This window comes from Alligator mississippiensis, chromosome 7, assembly GCF_030867095.1.
Source record: "Alligator mississippiensis isolate rAllMis1 chromosome 7, rAllMis1, whole genome shotgun sequence".
Classification (NCBI taxonomy): Eukaryota; Metazoa; Chordata; order Crocodylia; family Alligatoridae; genus Alligator; species Alligator mississippiensis.
In genome coordinates, this window is record NC_081830.1 from 7702796 (window position 1) to 7720169 (window position 17374).

Below are 17374 nucleotides of genomic sequence, written 5' to 3' on the forward strand. Positions count from 1 at the left end.
CTTTCTGGATCTGGCAGTGGCTGGGTGACTGCTGGCAGCCGCCCTGTAGATCCCACCTAGTTCAGAGGCCCTGCCAGTGGGAAGAGAATCCAGGAGTCCTGCAGCAGCTGCTCATCCCAGAAGCAGCAGTGTGTGGACCAGGAAGTCCAGGTCCAAAATAAGGGCTATTTCCCATCCCTGTTCAGCTGGATAGGTTGAGTGAGGAAAGAATTCAGGTGTCTGGGCTGAACTGTATTGGGGTACAACCCCATTTCCCTGTCCCTGTACTGGGATACAATGAAGGATCCAGGACATCTGTGTTCTTTCCCAACTGCAGGAGGTCAATTGGGCTGGACCTGAGCTTCTGGACACCTGGGTCCTTACCCTGAAATAAAGTCATTTCAGTCCTTTTCTTCCTTTTTTTTATTAATATATTCTTTATTTTTTATTAAATTTCTCTTTTTTTCTGCAAGACGGTTTCTTTTTTCAATCCCAAAGACACGATATAAGAAATAGACATTGGAAAAGGCTTTTCGGAGGGCAGGGAGGGAGGGGAACAAGGCCTTGGAGCAAGGTACGGGGGAAGGTAGAAAATATTGGGGTTGGGGGGAATGGAGCAGATTATACACATTCCCAAGATACAGAGCACGCAGCGAGCGAAGTCGGATTTCTCATGCATTTTCCAAGGGGGCCGAGAGGGAGCATCCTGCCGGGGGAAGTGTCCCCATGATGGTGGGGCCCGCCCCACCCCCCGACTTCCTAACCCTACCTTCTCCCTTCCTCCCCCACCAATGAATATCAATTCTACCTTGGTGTGGTCTCACCTGCCGCTACACCATCAGACAGCGCTACCCCCAAGCCCCAGGTTGGCCTACATCCTTTCTCCTTGCCTCCCTGAAGGCAGGACTTCCTGTTTCACCCTATGGGGAGAGTTTACTCACCCTCCATGGGGTGGGACTTCCTGTATTGCACCATCTAGTCCCTGCAAAAAGCAGGACCCTGTTGTGCCCCAACCCCTGCAAGGAGAGTTTGGTCACCATCTATAGGGTGGCACTTTCTGTATTGCACCATATGGTCCCTGCAAAAGGTGGGACTTCCTGTCTCACCCCCTACAGGGAGAGCTCTACACCATAGAAGTCAAAGCTTCCTCTATTGCACACTCCCTTCCTATTTTCCATCCTCCCAAAGGATGGATTTCCTATTTCAGGCTCTGGGAGGCCCTTTCCCAAGCTATGGGAGGTGGGACTTCTTGTCCCGCACCTCCAGGCCCTTCCCAGCCCCACAAGGAGGCCAAACTTCCTGTTTTGTGCCCTCTCCAAAATGGCCTCCCAAAGGTGGGACTTCCTGCTTTGCTCCGATGAGCGCGTTATTCCCCACCATGATGGGGGCCGGGCCCCTCTTTCCCCCATGGCGGCAGGACCCTCCTCTTCACCCCTCATTAACTGGAACATAACTCGTTAGTTATTCCGACAAGGCGAGGGAGAAATCATTTTCCATTAAAAAGCAGAAATTAAAGGGGGGGGCAGGGAAATTCACCCACTTTTGGGGGTGTGGTGGGCAGGGCCAAGGCTGAAAGGCTTCCCCCCTTGGCTGGGAGACCCCTGCCCACCTTATGATCTCCCCTGCCCCCATGGTACATTCCCACCTTCAGGGTTGCCCCAACACCCAGGGTAGAGTGTGCCACCCTCCGGGGATCCTGGGCCATGAAACACCCCAATCCTGACCCAAGCAGGGTGCCCCCCCAGTGGTGCCCCCCACTCCGATCCTCCTGCCCCAGCTACTGATCCCCCCCAAAGGCAGGACGGGGGGCGAGGGGGGGAGAAGGGGAGAGGGGAGATTTTGCCGTGGTCTCAGAGGCAGAGAGGGAGAAATCTCTGCTAGAAAGAGCCCTTTGTATGTAAACCATTGCGACGAGGAGGGAGGCTGGGGCCAGGGCAAGGAGGCCCAAGACCCCTGGGAGAGGGGGCATCTGTGGGGAGATCCGGGTCTTCCCACCCTCTGGCCTCAGGTGAGTAAGAGAGAGAAGAGATGAGCCAAGCACACGTCCAACAGCACCACCGCTACCACCACCAGGGGGCTGGCACCCTGCAAAGCAACATGGGTAGGTGGGTGGGTGGGGGGAGGGTCTAGGCATGCCCCCTGCTCCCACAGTCCTGCTGAGGCAAGGCCCCTGCCCGATGGACTCCTGCTTCACAGCCCCCACCCTGCCCCATGGCCCCCCATGCCACTGCCTTCCCAGAGAACCCAGGTGTCTGGGCTCCCCAGGCATCCTGAATCTCAGCCTCTGCACTCCTAACGCACCAGACCCCCATCCCCTGCCTCCACCTGCAGATAAGGGAGGGAGCCCAGGCCTCAGGGCTTGCAGCCCCCCCTACTCTAACCCACCAGGCTGCAGTCCACCCCACAGGTAAGGGAGAGAACCCAGGTGTCCAGGCTCCCAACAGCCCCCCCTGCCCTAACCCACCAGGCTGCAGTCCCCACCCCCCACTCAGATAAGGGCGAGAACCCAGGTGGCTGGTCTCCCAATACTTCCCTGTTCTAACCCACTAGACCCGTCCCCATCGGCTCCTCCCATCATCCCTGACTGCGGCTGGATGCTGCAGTGTCGGGTGGGGGGGAGGGGGAGAGATGCCTGATCAAGGATGCAGTTGCTATGAGACGGGAGCCAGGATGCCAGCCAATCCTGGGCTGCCACCTCAGCTGGACGTGGCCCCATCCCTCCCTCCCAGACCAGGGAGGGGAATAGGGGCTAGAGGGAAAGGCCTGGGAGCCCGGATGCCTGGGTTCTCCTCCTGCTCAGGGAGGGAACTGTGTCTGGTGGGGTAGAGCAGGGGATGCTGGGAGCCCAGATGCCTGGGTTCTTTCCCCTCCCCACCTCTGGAAGCACCCCCTAACCTTGGGGTGCCCCTGCCCCTCCTCTTACCTGTCTCCTGGCTGCTCCTGTTTCCTCCACATCTTGGGGTGCAGGCCCTGTGCCAGCTGTAGGCTCCAAAGCCCCTAGTGGGGAACCCTTCAGAGGCCCCTGTACATCTTGGGGTCCCCCCATGTCCTGCGGCAGGGGGTCTTCCTCTTCTTCCTCTTCCTCCTCCTCTTCTTCGCGGAGACTCCCAGAGCTGCCACTGGGCGGGGTGCCCTCCAGGGGGTGCCCTGGCGCCTCGTCCTCTTCATCTCCTTCCCATAGCCCATCGGGCGCGAACCCCGGCGTCCGGGAGGGGAACCCCCGGCAGCCCCACTCCTCCTCGGGCTCTCGCAAGGGGCCCCCATTCTGTAGGGGGGGCCAAGTCCGCCGGAGGTCACCCCGCCAGGGCTGCAGGGGGGTGGGGGGGTAGGTGGGGGGCAAACTGGGCTCGGGGCTGGCATCGGATGGGGTGACACCGTTCTCGTACACCCCAGGGCTGTCGTAGTCCAGAGGATCCGTGTCACTGCCCTCCGAGTCCAGGCAGGGGCGTGGCTCTGGGGAGGGGGTGAGGCCACAGACAAAGGGGCAAGGTCAGCATGGTGGGGGGCAAAGGGGGAGCAGAGCTGTGCCCCTGCCCCCGATCCCTCTGATACAGCAGCACTAGCTCTGGGTGATGTTGGGGTTGGCAGGAGCTGAAGGTCCTGATCAACACAACCCCCCAAATTTCAGGCCCCACTTGGGAGAGGAAGAGGGGTGCTAGGGGGGATAGAGGAAATCGCAAGGCACAGGGGTGGGAGGCAGGACAGGGACCCAGCCACCCCTTATTCCAAGCCTGGGGATACCAGTACAGATGTGGGATGGGTCGCTTGGGGAAAGAACCCAGGTGTCCGAGCTCACCCAGAGGTAGCTCAGAGGGACTAGGGACACCCCATTGGGCCACCCCCCTGCACACTCACCAGGGTCACGCAGGGTGGGCTGCAGGTCTTCAGCCAGGATCTTGGCCAGGTGGGAGGCCTCCAGGGCCTTCTCGGCCGCCGCCAGTGCCCCTGCTGCCTTCAGCCGGGCATCTGCCGTCCTGGAGGGAGCACAGGGGTGAGGGGGCTTCCCAGCACCTGACACCCACCCTCCTCCTAGTACCCCCCTTCTCTACAGCTGGCACCCACCCAGCTCCCAGCCCCCACCCAGGAACCCAGTGCCTGGCACTATTCCTTGTTCCCATCTCTGCCACCCATTTCCCTCCTCCCCAGTGCCCACTTCTCACAGGGATATCACCCCCCCACTCCCCTTCCCCAGCTTTTCTGGAAGCCCCCTGCCCCTCCCCCAGTTCTGGGCCATGTCCCCTCCCCCAGCATCTCTGGTCCAGGCCCAGTGGATGCTGCTGCTCCGTTGTTTCCTTAGCAACCACCAGCCAATTGCCATGGCTGCTGCCCAGTTGCCAAGGAGACCAGGCAGCCTCCGCCAGGCTCTTACACACACACACACACACACACACACACACACACACACACACACACGAGATGAAATCTGCCCCCAACTTTGCTGGGGCTGAAGGGGTGGGGAATGAGGAGGGAAAGGGGAAAATGGAGAGAAGGAGAAAAGGACAGGGAGCAGGAGAGAGGAGAAAGCTTGAGAATGAGAGAAGGGCCAGGGGGAGAAATAGCTGAAAGAGAAATGAGCCAGAGGGAGCAAGACGGAGCACAGCATACACCAGGCAGAGAGACAAAAGCTGACGTGGCCTGTTGGCACAGCCAGCATCTTCCCCCACCCATGGGCTGACATGGCCACCCATGCCCCTCACCTGTGCCAGCTGGCAAGGCCACAGCCTCGCGGGATGGGCCACCATCCCAGCCTACACTGCTCCATGAGCCCAGGCCACTTGCTATGCAGTCTACTGGGCCCATTTGCCCACTTTCAAGATGGCCACCCCAAGGGGAAGGAGCCAATGCTCAAGATGGCCACCCCAAGTGTGTGTGTGTGCGTGTGCGTGAGTGGAGGTGGGTGGGGGGGTGGTGGCTGGATTCAGTTTTCAAGACGGCATCCCTGCCAAGCTGAAAAATGGCTGACCCATGCAGGGCTGGCTTGGCCAACGTTCAATATGGCTGCAATCAAGCCTTCCTCAGTCTCCCTACGTGGGTTGGTTGGAGGATCTTCATCCAAGGTGGGGAAGGCACCCGATGGCACCTGAGGAGGAGAGGGGGTGGGCAGGGCCTTTCCATTTCCTTCCCCCCAGTATGGAGGAGAGTGTCAGCTTCTGATCTACTGAGGCCTACAAAGCCTAGATGAAGCCTGGGCCTCGCCTAAGCTCATAGCCAGAAACAGAAGCCATTTCTGGGGGGTAATTGAGCAGGCAAATCCCACTGTCTTGAAGCTGCAGGGCGGGGTGGGGGTCAGTTCACATGCCTACTTCTCCTGTTTCACTCATGCCCTTGTCCCTGCCCACAGGCCCCCGATGCCCCTGTCCAGTGCCACCACACTTCCCCCCACACGACACCCTGCCTCCTACCCCCCATCCTCATCTAAACTACCCCGTATCCCCATTCTCCTCCTACCCCTATGCCTTTCAGCCCCCAGCCCCCCACCCTTCCCTGCCCCCATCCCCGCCTGACCTGGCCACTGCTAGCTCCTGCTTTTGCCGGGCCAAGCTGACGGCTCTCCGGGCCACCTCCACGGCCCGGTCCACCTTCTCCTTGACCTTGCTGCGCCGCAGTGGGATGAAGTTCTTCACCTTCCCGTTGACCAGGCGGTTGAGCTTGTACTTGCCCTCCTCCTTGGTGCCGTCGGGGTAGGTGGTGCGCCCATAGCCATGGCGACGGTTGCCCAGCCACTCACCCTCGTACCGGAGCCCGTTGGAGCGCCGGCTGACCCCGTAGCCACTGCGCCGGTCGGCTCGCCACTCCCCAGCATAAACCTCGGTGGAGGATCCTTCAATGGCCAACCGTGAAGGCATCTCAGGGGGCTCTGTCTCAGCATAGCTGAGTGTGGTGGCCTCACTGCCTGTTGAGCTGACCCCAGCCTCGCTCTTGAGGGAACCCCGCTTACTCCCTAGGGAGGCCTTGGACTCTGCCCGCCGCACCCGCAGGCCGCTCAGAAGCAGGGAGCGCCGGAAGAAGAAGCCCCCTGACTTTTTCTTGGTCCCCTTGGGGAAGTCTGGGTCGCCTGGGAAGGCCAGAACAAAGCCACCCCGGGAGCCGGAGGCTGGGCTGTCCCCTGGGAGCAGAGGAGGTGGAGGCAGTGGGGCAGAAGGCAGCGGGGCAGGAGGTGCGCCAGGGTCAGGGTCACTGCGGAGCGACTCCAGGGAAGTCCGGCGTGGAGAGCGGACCAAAGCAGCCTGGCGGTAGGGGACACTCTGGCGGACGCCATACCCGTGACGCTTCCCAGTCTGCCACTGGCCTTGGTAGGTACCTGCGGAGGGTAGAGAGGGCATCAGAGGCAAGGCGGGGGGTGGGGAGGGGAGCAAAGGGGGCTGGGAGGGACCGAGGGAAGGAGGGACAGAAGATGCACGAGTTTTGGACCTCAGTGAACAGGATAGATGGATGGATAGGGGTGAGATGTCAGAATGGACAGAGAGAGGAAAGGAGAGTGTATGGAGGGGTTTTAGACCTCAGTGGATGGGTTGATGGACAGTCTGATAAATGGAGAGATGGATGATCAGACAACAGAATGACTGAACAGACATATGGGGGAATGGAGGGAGGATGCCTGGCTCGATGGATGGACTGATAGACAAACGGATGGACGGAAAGATGAATGGATGGATGGACAGATGGGATGGAAAAATGGACGGATGGATGGTAGGAAGGAGGGACGAAGCAAGGAGGGGGATTGGACCTCGGTGGATGGATAGACAGAAGCATGGACAGAACAGAGCACCAGTTGGGTGAATGGCGGTAGATGTGGCTAGGCTGTTGGACCAATGGCATATAGGAGGGCAGATGAAGGACTCACCAGGGCAGCCAGAAGGCTAGGAAGACACTGCTTGGGGGTGGGGGAGACAAGTGAACCCCCCTCCATGCTCCTTCCCTGTCCAGCCTGACCTCCCACCATCCATCTGTCCACTGTTTTTGTTTTTGTCATCTGTCATCCATCCATCTGTCCATCCATCCACCCACCCAAGAATTTTCTGCATACCTCCATCCATCCAATCAGCCCTCCCCTCCCCTCCCCTCCCCTCCCCTCTCACCTCCATCAGCATAGGTCTCGGTGCCGTAGCCGTCCTGCAGACCATCCCGCCATGTGCCCTCATAGGTGACGCCTGAGTGGCTCTCCCAGATGCCAGTGCGGCCCTTCAGCCCATGGCTCCACTCCCCCTTGTAGCACCATTTAGCCTTGCGCTCCACACCCAGGCCGTCCCGCTTGCCGTGACTCCAGTAGCCTTGGTAGGTGTTCCCGCCAGGCCAGGAGTAGACCCCCAGGGACTCGAACCCCCGGCGCCACTGCCCGCTGTACTCCCCCTGGGCCCCGGGGCCCAAGCAAACCCCATAGCCATGTGCCCGGCCCTCTTCCCAGTCACCCACGTAGCAGCCTCCATCGTCAAACTCAAACCTGCCCCCGTTGGACATGCACGTAGTGGTGGGCCCCCCTGCACCGGCTACCCACAAGGCCCTGGGCTCATTGCCGGCCCTGCCCCCAACCGCCTGAGGTGGCACTGTCCAGCATGGAGTGGGAGGGTGGCCGTGGTCACTCCGCCATCAATGTGGCTGTCCTCCGTGGGCAGACAGCATTGAGGGTGGGGGATGTCTTCTGTTTGGGGAGGAGGGGCTACAGCCGGGCCCCGCTCCTGGAGCTCTTTAGTGACAATTGGAGCGGCAGTAGTGGGTGACAGGTGTTGAGAAAGGCTGGCCTCCGTGGAAAGTCCTGTTAGGGCCACAAGATGTTTCCACCTACTGGTGGACAATGGAGCTACAGTCAAACACCAGTCCCAGAGTCCTTTGGGGGAGATACAGGCACTGAGGGGAGCTACAGGCTTCAGGAGATCTGGAAATCCTCCACTGACAGGCAGACAGTGGAGCTGTAGTTGGAGGGAGACACCTGAAATCCTCCACCTACAGGCACACGATGGAGCTACAAGCGCATATGGATCCCAGAATCCTCCAGCTACAGGCACAGGGTGGGGTGACAGGCGCACAGCAACTGCATGCGTTCTTGGGCTATAGGCATACACGGGGAGTACAGTCGTGCAAACGTACTGAAGACCTCCACCTACAAGCGCACAGTGGAGTGTGAGGATGGAGAAGCCCGGTATTGTCCCCTCTGGCAGGGTAGTCTGCCTGAGACTTCTCTAGCTATAGAAGGGGAAAAAATGGGGTTGTCGTTGTACAAAAGTTCCCCACTTCTTTGGCTACATGTGTCAGGAAGCCTTGACACTTACAGGTGTCCCTACAGTTCAATGGTGCCCTGGAGTCCTGCAACGACTGGGACAAGGTGAATGTCAGGCTAAAGGCATACGGGGCTCCCAGACTTCTAGTACAACAGTTGTAGCATGGTCCCAGAGTTCATTGGGTACAGGCAGATGGCTTCCTTCAGACCTGTAGGGACCTTGGGATGTGGTCACGCCACGTCCTGCTGTGTGCCCGTCTCCTACAGGCAGAGGGACTGGCTGTTCTCTTGTAACAGGTGCATGCCCACCCTGGGTAGCTCCAGCTCCAGCTGTAGGATCCTCCCAGAGGTGGCTGGGAACAGGCAGTCCTGGAGTTCTTGAGTTCCTGCCGTATCTAGATACAAGCAAAGCAAGAGCCCCGACTCCGCTGCCTACAGTCGTCCATTGGAGCAACACACCAGAGATTACTGTTACAGGTATGCGGTGGATGGGATGGGCTTGTAAGTCCTCCAGATACAGGCTGATGGCAGTTTCTCTGGCTACAGGCAGATGGCGGGGGTGCCAATGGGATTCTCTGTCCTACAGGTGGATGGGGGCCAAGAGCACTGCAGCTACAGGAGGACAGTTGCCAACAGGCTCAGGAAAGGCCTCTGGGGTCTCTGGCTACAGGCGTTGGGCTCTGTTCCTTGTCGCTGGTGGCTCAGAGGGGGTCCAGGTGTTGCCAGGAAGTAGACAAGTCTGTGGAGGGCAGAGCTGAGCTGGGGGTACTGGCCATGGGCCTCATGGTACAGGGTATCTACAGTGAGAGGAGACAGAGGGGCCATGGGGGACAGGGAATAACCATCCCCCTGCCCCACAAGCAACAGACAGACAAAAATACACATGCCCCAGTCAAAAAAAAATCATACCATTCCTATTGACATGCATTTAGCCCAAATCTAGATAAATGGAGGGGTGCAGAGGGCCAGATGGAGCGATGATGGGGCGTGGAGGGTATGGAGGGATGGATGGAGGATGCAGGGATGGATCAGGGCCATGGGGGAATGGATGGATGGGTAGATGGATAGATGGGTTGATGAGGGCTACAGGGATGGATCAGGGCCATGAGGGAATAGATGGATGGGGTCTAGGGGGACGGATAGTTGGGAGTTATGGGGATGGACGGATGGAGACTGGGGGGATCAGTGGATGGAGGGATGAGGGTTACGGGATGCCTGGAGAAGAAGGGTGTGACTGGATGCTTGGAGCAGCAAACAGCCAGGCAGAAGGGGCTGATAAGGATGGAGACGTGGTGAAGGGTGTGCATGGATGAGCAGAGGGATGTGTGGGGCTGGAGGGCAGGGGGCCCGATGCGGGTGGTGGTTTGAGAGCCGTGGGGCTGAGAAGGATGGAGGGCTCACAAGTGCCTGCACGGGGGGTGGAGGGAGGGATGGCTGGATGAAGGGGTGCAGAGGGAGGGAGGGAGGGATGGCCCCCAGCTCCCACCCAACGTCGCCACTGGTTTCCTGCCACTCACCCGGTCTCGTCGCTGCGGGGCGGGGGGTCCATGCAGCCGGGAAGTAGGGGAAGGAGAAAGCCCAGATGGAGGGAGACACAGACACACCCCGAGCAGCGGGAGCGGCTGCGCTCACAGCCGGGCGGCGGGGGATGGAGGGAGCGCGGAAAGCCCCCGGGGGAGGGCGGGCGGCGGCAGGAAGAGGAGAAAAGCCATCAACGGAGGGATGCGGGGGGAGACGGAGACAATGGGAGGGAAGGAGGGATGCGGGGGATGAAGGGAGTGTGGACAAGCCCCGGCGGAGGGAGAAAAGGTGGCAGGGCTGAGGCGGAGGGAGGGAGGGAGCCGGGCAACGCCTGGCAGCGATGGATGGAGGGAGGGAGGGAGGGAGAGAGAGGAGGGAGGGAGGACTGTGTGTGGAGCAGCCCCAGACAGCCCCGCCCATGCAGGGGCGGGGCTTCCACTGGGGGGGGGGGCAAGGCATGCCCCGCCCCAAACAGCCCCCCGGCCCCCCCCCCCCCCCGTTTTCCCATGAAGCCCCAACAGGGGACTCCAAAACACGAGGCAGATGAGAGAGAGGCAGAAGGTTTATTCACTCAATACAGCAGAGATAGGGGGGACCCACAAACTCATCAGCCCCTCCCCCCCATTTGCGGGGGTGCAGCAGGCCCCGCCCCCCGGCTGGGTTCAAAGGGGGGCGGAGCTGGGCCGGGGTCCTGCACCCATCCCGGGGGTCCCCTGGGGTGTGAGCAGCTTGCGGGGAGCAGAGGAAGGACACGATTCTGGCATAGTTGCCTGGGACCCCCAACCTGGGGGAGGAAGAGGGTGCAGTGGAGAAAGATCCAGGAGTCCAGGCTCCCACCCCTTCTTGGTCTGACCCACCAGCCCCCACTCCTCTGAGTGGATGCCCCCACCCAAGAGTGGGAGAGATCAGTGGCCCTGGGGGATCCTGGGGAACCCAGGTGTCCGAGCTCCCGACCCTGACTGCTCTACCCCACTGGACCCCACTGCCCCTCCCTTGCTGAGTGGGGCAAAGAACCCAGGTGTCTGAGCTCCCCGGAGCCCCACACTGTCTCCACTAAGCAGGGCAGGGGGCCCAGGTGTCTGGCTCACCATGGGGCTAAGGCACAGATGCTTGGGTTCTGGCCCTGCAGTTTGGCAATGGCCCAGTCCACATTTGTGTAATGCTGTATGCTCAGCACCTCATGCCCCATCCTGGGGCAGGCACCATGCCACGGCCAGCCCAACCCTGGGGGGCTGTGGGTTGGGAGTGAGGGGCACCAGCAGGGCTGGGGGGTAGGGGGCTGCAGGTTGGGAGTGAGGGGCACCTGCAGGACTGCAGGGATAGTGAGCTGCGTGTTGAGAGTGAGGAGCACCAATGGGACATCTCACCCATCCATGGAGCCAGTGACCAGTGCCATCTTCCCAGTCAGGCCCCTCCCAACACCCCTGGCCCAGTACTGGCTCCAGCCCACCTACACATCCAGAAAACCCTCCCCAATCCCCTTCCTAGTGGGAAAGACATGGGTGAGATCCCAGGGCAGGGAGCACTTTGCCCCCTGCCTCCCACCCCCAGCCCTGTTGGGGCCCCTCACTCCTGACCCACAGCCCCCTGCCCTACAAATCCCTCTACTGCACCCCTTCCATCTTTGGGGGGGTCCCTAAGGTAGACCCCAGGTCCTCTCCCCCCAACATGGATCCATGTCAGCAGCTGGAAGCCCAGTCTAGCCCTGGCAGCTGCTGAGAGAGGAGCCCTGGGTAACACCTGAGCTGGGGTAAGCAATGATGGTGGCTTGTGGAGGGGCCTAAGGGGAGGTCAGGAGGTCCCAGGGGGAGCAGGTAGGGCCAGGGTGCCCATAGGTCTCACTGGCCTGGCCTAGGAGTGGGGCCAGGCCAAGAAGGGGCGGAGCTGGAGGCTGGAGCACCTGGGGGTCTCAACTGCCCCAGAAGCAAGGCCAGGCTCTAAGGAGAAGGACTTCAGCTAAGGGGGCCTTAAAGGCCATAGTGGGAGACGAAGAGGTCCAGAGTGCCCCTGGCCCAGAAAGGATGAATGGAGCCCAGGTGTAGTTAGGACTGATAGGGTATATTGATACCCAAAGAGATCCAGGTAAATGGGGGCAGAGGGTACTCCAGGGGCATTGCAGCCCCCCTCAGGAGCTGAATCTCATTAGAGAACACGGGCTCCCCAGGGTCTGACACCTCCTTGCCCCACCCCAGACCCCAGGTGTCCCAGAGAACCCAAGTGTCTGACATCATCTGCCCCCCACTGCCCCGCCAAGAACCCAGGTGTCCAGGACTTGCACGCAGGTACAGGGAGGGACCCAGACATCTGGGATGGCTCCAGCCCAAAGGGGGTCAGGGGGGCTTCCCAGCCATAGGCATCCGTGCTGCTGCTGCTGGGGGGTTTTGGTTCTACTCAACCCCCTTGTCTGGGGACTAACGAGCTAATTAGTGGCTGCCCTGGTGTAATTAATGCTGCAGCTGCTGGAGACACACCCAGGGGACTCCACCAGCCGAATGCAGGGAAGGACCCAGGTGTCCAAGGCCAGATCCCTAAAGCCTGGGGCTGGAGTGAAAAGGACCCAGGCATCTGGGTCTATGCACCTGCCCCCCCCACCCACAAAGTCCATTGCTTCTTGGGGAAGGGAGGGACCCAGGTGTCTGAGGCGATAACCCCCCCTCCTCAGCCCCATGGCATGGGGAGAGGGAACCCAGGTATCTGGGGCCACCCCTTCCAGCCCCCCTCATGGGATATGGTATATTCTCTTCCCCCCCTGGGGATGATATGGTACCCCCTCCCACATGCACCCTACTGCCCTATTTAGGTGCATCCCCACCTGAGCTGGAGGGGGGCAGTAGGGGAGGTGGGCTTGGATGCCTGGGTTCCCCCTGTGCTCGTGGCACCGCAGCCACGACAGCTCTGGTTCAAGGACTAGTTGGGGTGGGACTTCCAGAGCCTGGGGTTGGGGCTACACCACGCTCCGCCCTTCCCTCCCCTGAACCTGCCCCCCACTAGGCCCCGCCCCCCAGACAGTGGGCATCACCCTAGCCTCCACAACTCCATTTATTGGCTGCTGCGGGAGGCAGCAGCGGCAGCAACTGGGGGGCCTGGAGGCCTGCCCCACATTCAGAGCCGGGATGGGGCCCCTCCCCCAACCACAACGGTCTCGCCCGTGATGTAGGCGGCGTCAGGGGAGCAGAGGAAGGACACAATCCCCGCACAGTCCTCTGGGGCCCCCAACCTGGAGAGAAAAGGGGGTTGTGGGGAGAGAACCCAGGCGTCCAGGCTCCCAGCCCCTCACCTCTGGACAACCACTCCCCTCCCAGGGAACCCAGGCATCCAGGATCTCCTTCCTGACCAACTCCGACCCACCAGCCCCCATTCCCCTCCCAAAGAACCCAGGTGTCTGAACCCCTAGCTCCCTTCCCCCCCCCGCCATCTAACCCACTAGCCCCAGCTCCACTCCTGAAGAACCCAGGTGTCCGGCTCCCAGCCTCCTGCTGCTCAAACCTACTAGCCCCCCCACCCCGCAAGGAACCCAGGCATCCAGGCTGGTCCCAGGAGGGAAGGGGGTGGCTGCACCTTTTCACTCGCAAGGCCTCCATCATCTTCTCCGCCATGGCCTCATCTTTCCAGAGCTGCAGCAAAGAGTGGGGTCCACAGTCACGCCCTGCCCCATGGGAAGGCCCCGTCTCCTCAAGGAGACTCCACCCCTCCCACACTCACCGCAGAGCTGAATTTGGTCTTGATGACGCCGGGTGCAACACAATTGACCCGCACATTCCTGGCACCTAGTTCTGGGGCCAGCACCTTGGTGAGGCCCAGCAGAGCCGTCTTGCTGACACTGTAGGGGCCCAGGGCCTGGGGGGCGGGGGCAGAGTGGGTGGGGCCCTGCCTCCATCAGGGAAGGCCCTGCCTACCCAGCTGGGCTCCCATCATCCATCGACCTCCACCTACCCAATGGGGCCTCATCAGCCATTCATCCGCCTCCACCCTCACCCACCCAATGGGACCCTAATGCTGATCCATCCACCTGTCACCCATCTATCAGCCTCCATCCACCCAGCAGGGACACTGTTGTCCCTCCATCCACCCAACTGACCCCTGTTGTCAGTCCAACCTCTGCTTACCCAGTGGAGCCCTTTCACTCATCCATCCAGGGACTGTTGCCCGTTCACCCATGTCCATTCACCCAAGTGCCAATCCTTCCACCCAATGGACCCCTGTGGCTCATCCATATTCCTCTCCCACTTGATAGGAACACTGCACCCATCCATCCCTCCCCATAGTCCCGACCTATCCGTACAACCCTCCAACTATCCACCTAACTCTTTACCCCTTCTGCCACCAACCTGCCCCTCCATCCATCCACTCGCTTGCCTCCATCCAACCCTCCCTCTAGTGTCCCAGCGTCTACCCCAGGGGTGGGCTGGACCATGGGACTCACCTGGAAGGGGGAGAAGCCAGCAATGGAGGAAACTATGACAATGGAGCCACCCCTGTGCAGAGAGAGGGGATGAGATGGGATTAAGGCTGCCGCCCAACCCTTCTCCTGTCCCTACTGACCCCCTGCCCCTCCCCCGCTCACCCCCTCTTTTCCATGTGTGGCACGACCAGATTCACCAGCATCGCCGTCGCCGTCACATTGACCTTCATGATCTGAAAGCAGGGGAAGGGGAGGGTCAGGTGTCTTCTGCCTTTCTCCCACCCCTGGCCTTCCCCCCTTCCCCACCCTCCCCTGCCCCATACCTTGTCCCACACCTCCTCCGAGGCATCCAGTGTGTTCCCGAAGAAGGGGTTCACGGCCGCATTGGACACCAGGATGTCAATGCCCCCATAGTGCTCCAGGGCCTGCAGTGGACAGAGCCTGAGACTCACACAGGGCAGAGAACCCAGGCATCTGGGTTCCCAGACCTCCGCTCCACCCCCTGCTCTAATCCAGCATGCTCCATGCCCCCGCCAGGAGTCTGGCCCCTCCAACCCAGCCAATCCAACTCCCTGAAACCCACCCCCGCCCAGAGCTTGAGGGAACCCAGGTGTCCAAATCCTTCTCGCTCTGATCCTCTGTCCCCACCCGCCAAGCGGGGCAGGGGACGCAGGCGTCCCGCTCACTGTGGCAACGAGGTGTGCCCGGTCCTCAGCCTGTCCCACATGGCACACAGTGCCCAAGACGCTCAGGTTCTGGCCGCGCAGCTCCGCCACGGCCCGGTCCACATTTAGCTTCCGCCGGCTGCTCAGCACCACATGCGCCCCATCCTGCGCCAGGCGCCGTGCCACAGCCAGCCCGATCCTGGGGGGGCATGAGGGTGAGGGGGGCTGTGGGTTGGGAGTGAAAGGCACTAGCAGGGCTGGGGGGGCAGGAACTGCAGGTCAGGAGTGAGGGGCACTGGCAGGGCTGGGTGGGGAGGAAGTATGGGGAGATGCAACACAACACACCCCAGGAGCGATACAACAGCCCCACACATCACATGCACATCCATGCCTGGGACACACACACACAATGCTAGGTGCACAGCACAACAGGTACATGTGCACAAACACACACGCAGCACTGCTGGGACTCGGGTCCAAGACCCCCACTACACAGCCACCTAACAGCCCACCCCCCACAAGATAGCAGGTACACAATGCAACACTACATAGACACAAACACACAACCCCCTCCTGTCTCCCAGGAGCTCCCACTCTGCAAGACACGGCTACACAACAGCACAACACGGAAAGGCCACGCACAAGGCCCAGAACGCCGGGCACCCGACACAACACAGCTGGGAGACGTGCCCCCTGGATTCCCCTGCTGTGCAACACAATGAATATGCACACCAAGAGCACCCGATGCACCCGCCCACCCACCTACGGTATGGTATATGGACCCGGTACACGACACAGTCACACACCACTCTTCAGAGCACCTGCTACACAACACTGACGGGACAGACAAGGGTGTCAGGCACATGCACAGCCCCTGCTACCTACACACCCACACAGGACACAGCACGGCCACACCCGCTACACACTGACACAGGAGACCCCCAGCACCACCCCCGCAAGCACCCGGGGCTACGGGTCGGGAGTGAGGGGCACCGGGGGGTCTCACCCGTCCGTGGAGGCCGTGACCAGCGCCACCTTCCCGGCCAGACAGCCTCGCATCCCCAATAGCATCGCGATCCCGATGGACTCTGCCCGGGAAAGCACGTGGGTGGCGGTCAGTGCCCAGCGCGGGGCAAAGTCTCGCCCCCCAGCCCCGCCGACGCCCCTCACTCCCGACCCGCAGCCCCCCCCCCCCATTGGTGCCCCTCACCCCCGACCCGCAGCCCCCTCCCCACTCCTCCCCCAGCTCCGACCTTGATCACTTTCAAGCTCAGTAAGTTCCTAGCCCCGCCCTCCGCTCCTGATTGGCTGCAGCCCCCGACCCCCCCCAGCTCCCCGCCCCTAACTGACTGCGTTCTGCAGCCCCCAGCCGCACCCCCCGCCCCTGATTGGCCGGACCCCGCCCCCTGAAGACGTATGCCCGCCCCCGCTCATGATTGGTCGCGGGGTCCCTAGCCCCGCCCCCTCACGATGTACGCTCCTCCCCCTCGCCCCACTTAATAGCCGTATCCTGGCCGCAGCCTTGGCCCTGGGGCAGGGGCTGCGGGTCGGGGGTGAGGGGCGCCATTGGGGCGGGGAGGTATCCCCGACTCCACCCCCTTCCCAGTCCGTCTGTCCTTGGGGCTGTCAGTCCGGCTCTGTCCTGCTGCCTGCTTTCAACCCCCATCCAGCCGTCCATGGCCCCGCCCGCCTGCCAGTCTCTGCAGCCAGCCCGCACCTCCCCCCGCCTCTGTCCGTCTGCGTGTCCGGCCAGCGGGTCTCCCGCGCGGCCTGGTCTGTGTCCGTCTGTGGGGCCGTCTGTCCCCCCCGACCCCCCATCTCTCTCCTGCACCCCTCTGCCTCTCTACTTATGGGTCTGCCTATTTCTCTGCCCACCCAACCATCCATCCATCCGTCTGTCCCCATAGCTCCGTCCATCCATCCCATACACCTCATCTCTCCCTGCCTCCCTCCCGAAAGCCCTCGCCCACCCATCCAACCCCCCACCTCTCTGTCTGTCTGTCTGTCTGCCGATGGGACAGTTCCTACCAACTTGTCTCTTCATCCATCCACCCTTACATCTCCCATCCAGCCATTCATCCCTCCCTGTACGTCCCGTCTCTCTCTCCCTCCATCCTTCCCTCGTTGCAGCCCTGTGCACCCACCTGTCCCCCCAGCACCTGGCCCTGCAGCCGGCTTCACACCTCTGTCTGTCCATCTGCCCCTGTGCGTTTGTCTGTTCATGCGTCTATCTCCCGCACCCTCTGTCTGTGCCTCCTCGGCTCTCCTTCCCCATATCCAGGCTGTCTCTGTCTATATAGGCATCTATCCCATGTACTCTGTCTCCTTCGCCCTCCCTCCAGCCTCTTCTCTGCCCCTGTCTGTCCGTCCATCCCCCAGACCCATTTGTCTGTTCGTGCCCATTGCTCTCTCCCTCCCCCTGTCCCCGCACATCCCATCTCCATCCACCCCCACAGCCCGCGTCTGTCCGCCTGTCCCCCGCAGCACTCGGCCCGCACCCGCCATCCAGCCATCTGCTCCCCTGTGTCGGTCTGTCTGTCTGTTCAGCCCGCCTGGCCTCTCCTAACACTCCTCTATGTGCCTGCTTGTCTG

General features: G+C 61.4%; 2 protein-coding genes across 5 annotated transcripts; both read right to left on the bottom strand.

The window, feature by feature from the left end:
• Positions 1-401: 401 nt before the first annotated feature.
• Positions 402-10154, bottom strand: JPH4 (junctophilin 4). 3 transcript variants are annotated; one of them, XM_019482738.2, is made up of 6 exons: positions 9712-10154; positions 7059-8991; positions 5485-6280; positions 3835-3953; positions 2903-3432; positions 402-2064 (listed from the first exon to the last, which is right to left on the bottom strand). In XM_019482738.2, the coding sequence occupies exons 2-6, from the start codon at positions 7435-7437 to the stop codon at positions 1984-1986; spliced, it is 1905 nt and encodes a 634-aa protein (XP_019338283.1). In that variant the 5' UTR covers positions 7438-8991; positions 9712-10154; the 3' UTR covers positions 402-1983. The 3 variants fall into 3 exon arrangements, with proteins under 3 accessions (XP_019338283.1, XP_019338284.1, XP_019338282.1); XM_019482739.2 differs by lacking the exon at positions 9712-10154 and adding an exon at positions 9104-9702; XM_019482737.2 differs by lacking the exon at positions 9712-10154 and having other exon boundaries at positions 7059-9702.
• A 108-nt stretch (positions 10155-10262) lies between these two features.
• Positions 10263-16104, bottom strand: LOC102562999 (dehydrogenase/reductase SDR family member 4). 2 transcript variants are annotated; one of them, XM_059730456.1, is made up of 9 exons: positions 16036-16104; positions 15789-15870; positions 14804-14981; positions 14441-14542; positions 14280-14350; positions 14139-14190; positions 13418-13552; positions 13274-13329; positions 10263-10499 (listed from the first exon to the last, which is right to left on the bottom strand). In XM_059730456.1, exons 2-9 carry the CDS (start codon positions 15851-15853, stop codon positions 10283-10285), a joined length of 876 nt encoding a protein of 291 aa, XP_059586439.1. In that variant the 5' UTR covers positions 15854-15870; positions 16036-16104; the 3' UTR covers positions 10263-10282. The 2 variants fall into 2 exon arrangements, with proteins under 2 accessions (XP_059586439.1, XP_059586440.1); XM_059730457.1 differs by lacking the exon at positions 10263-10499 and adding an exon at positions 12742-12932.
• Positions 16105-17374: the final 1270 nt, after the last annotated feature.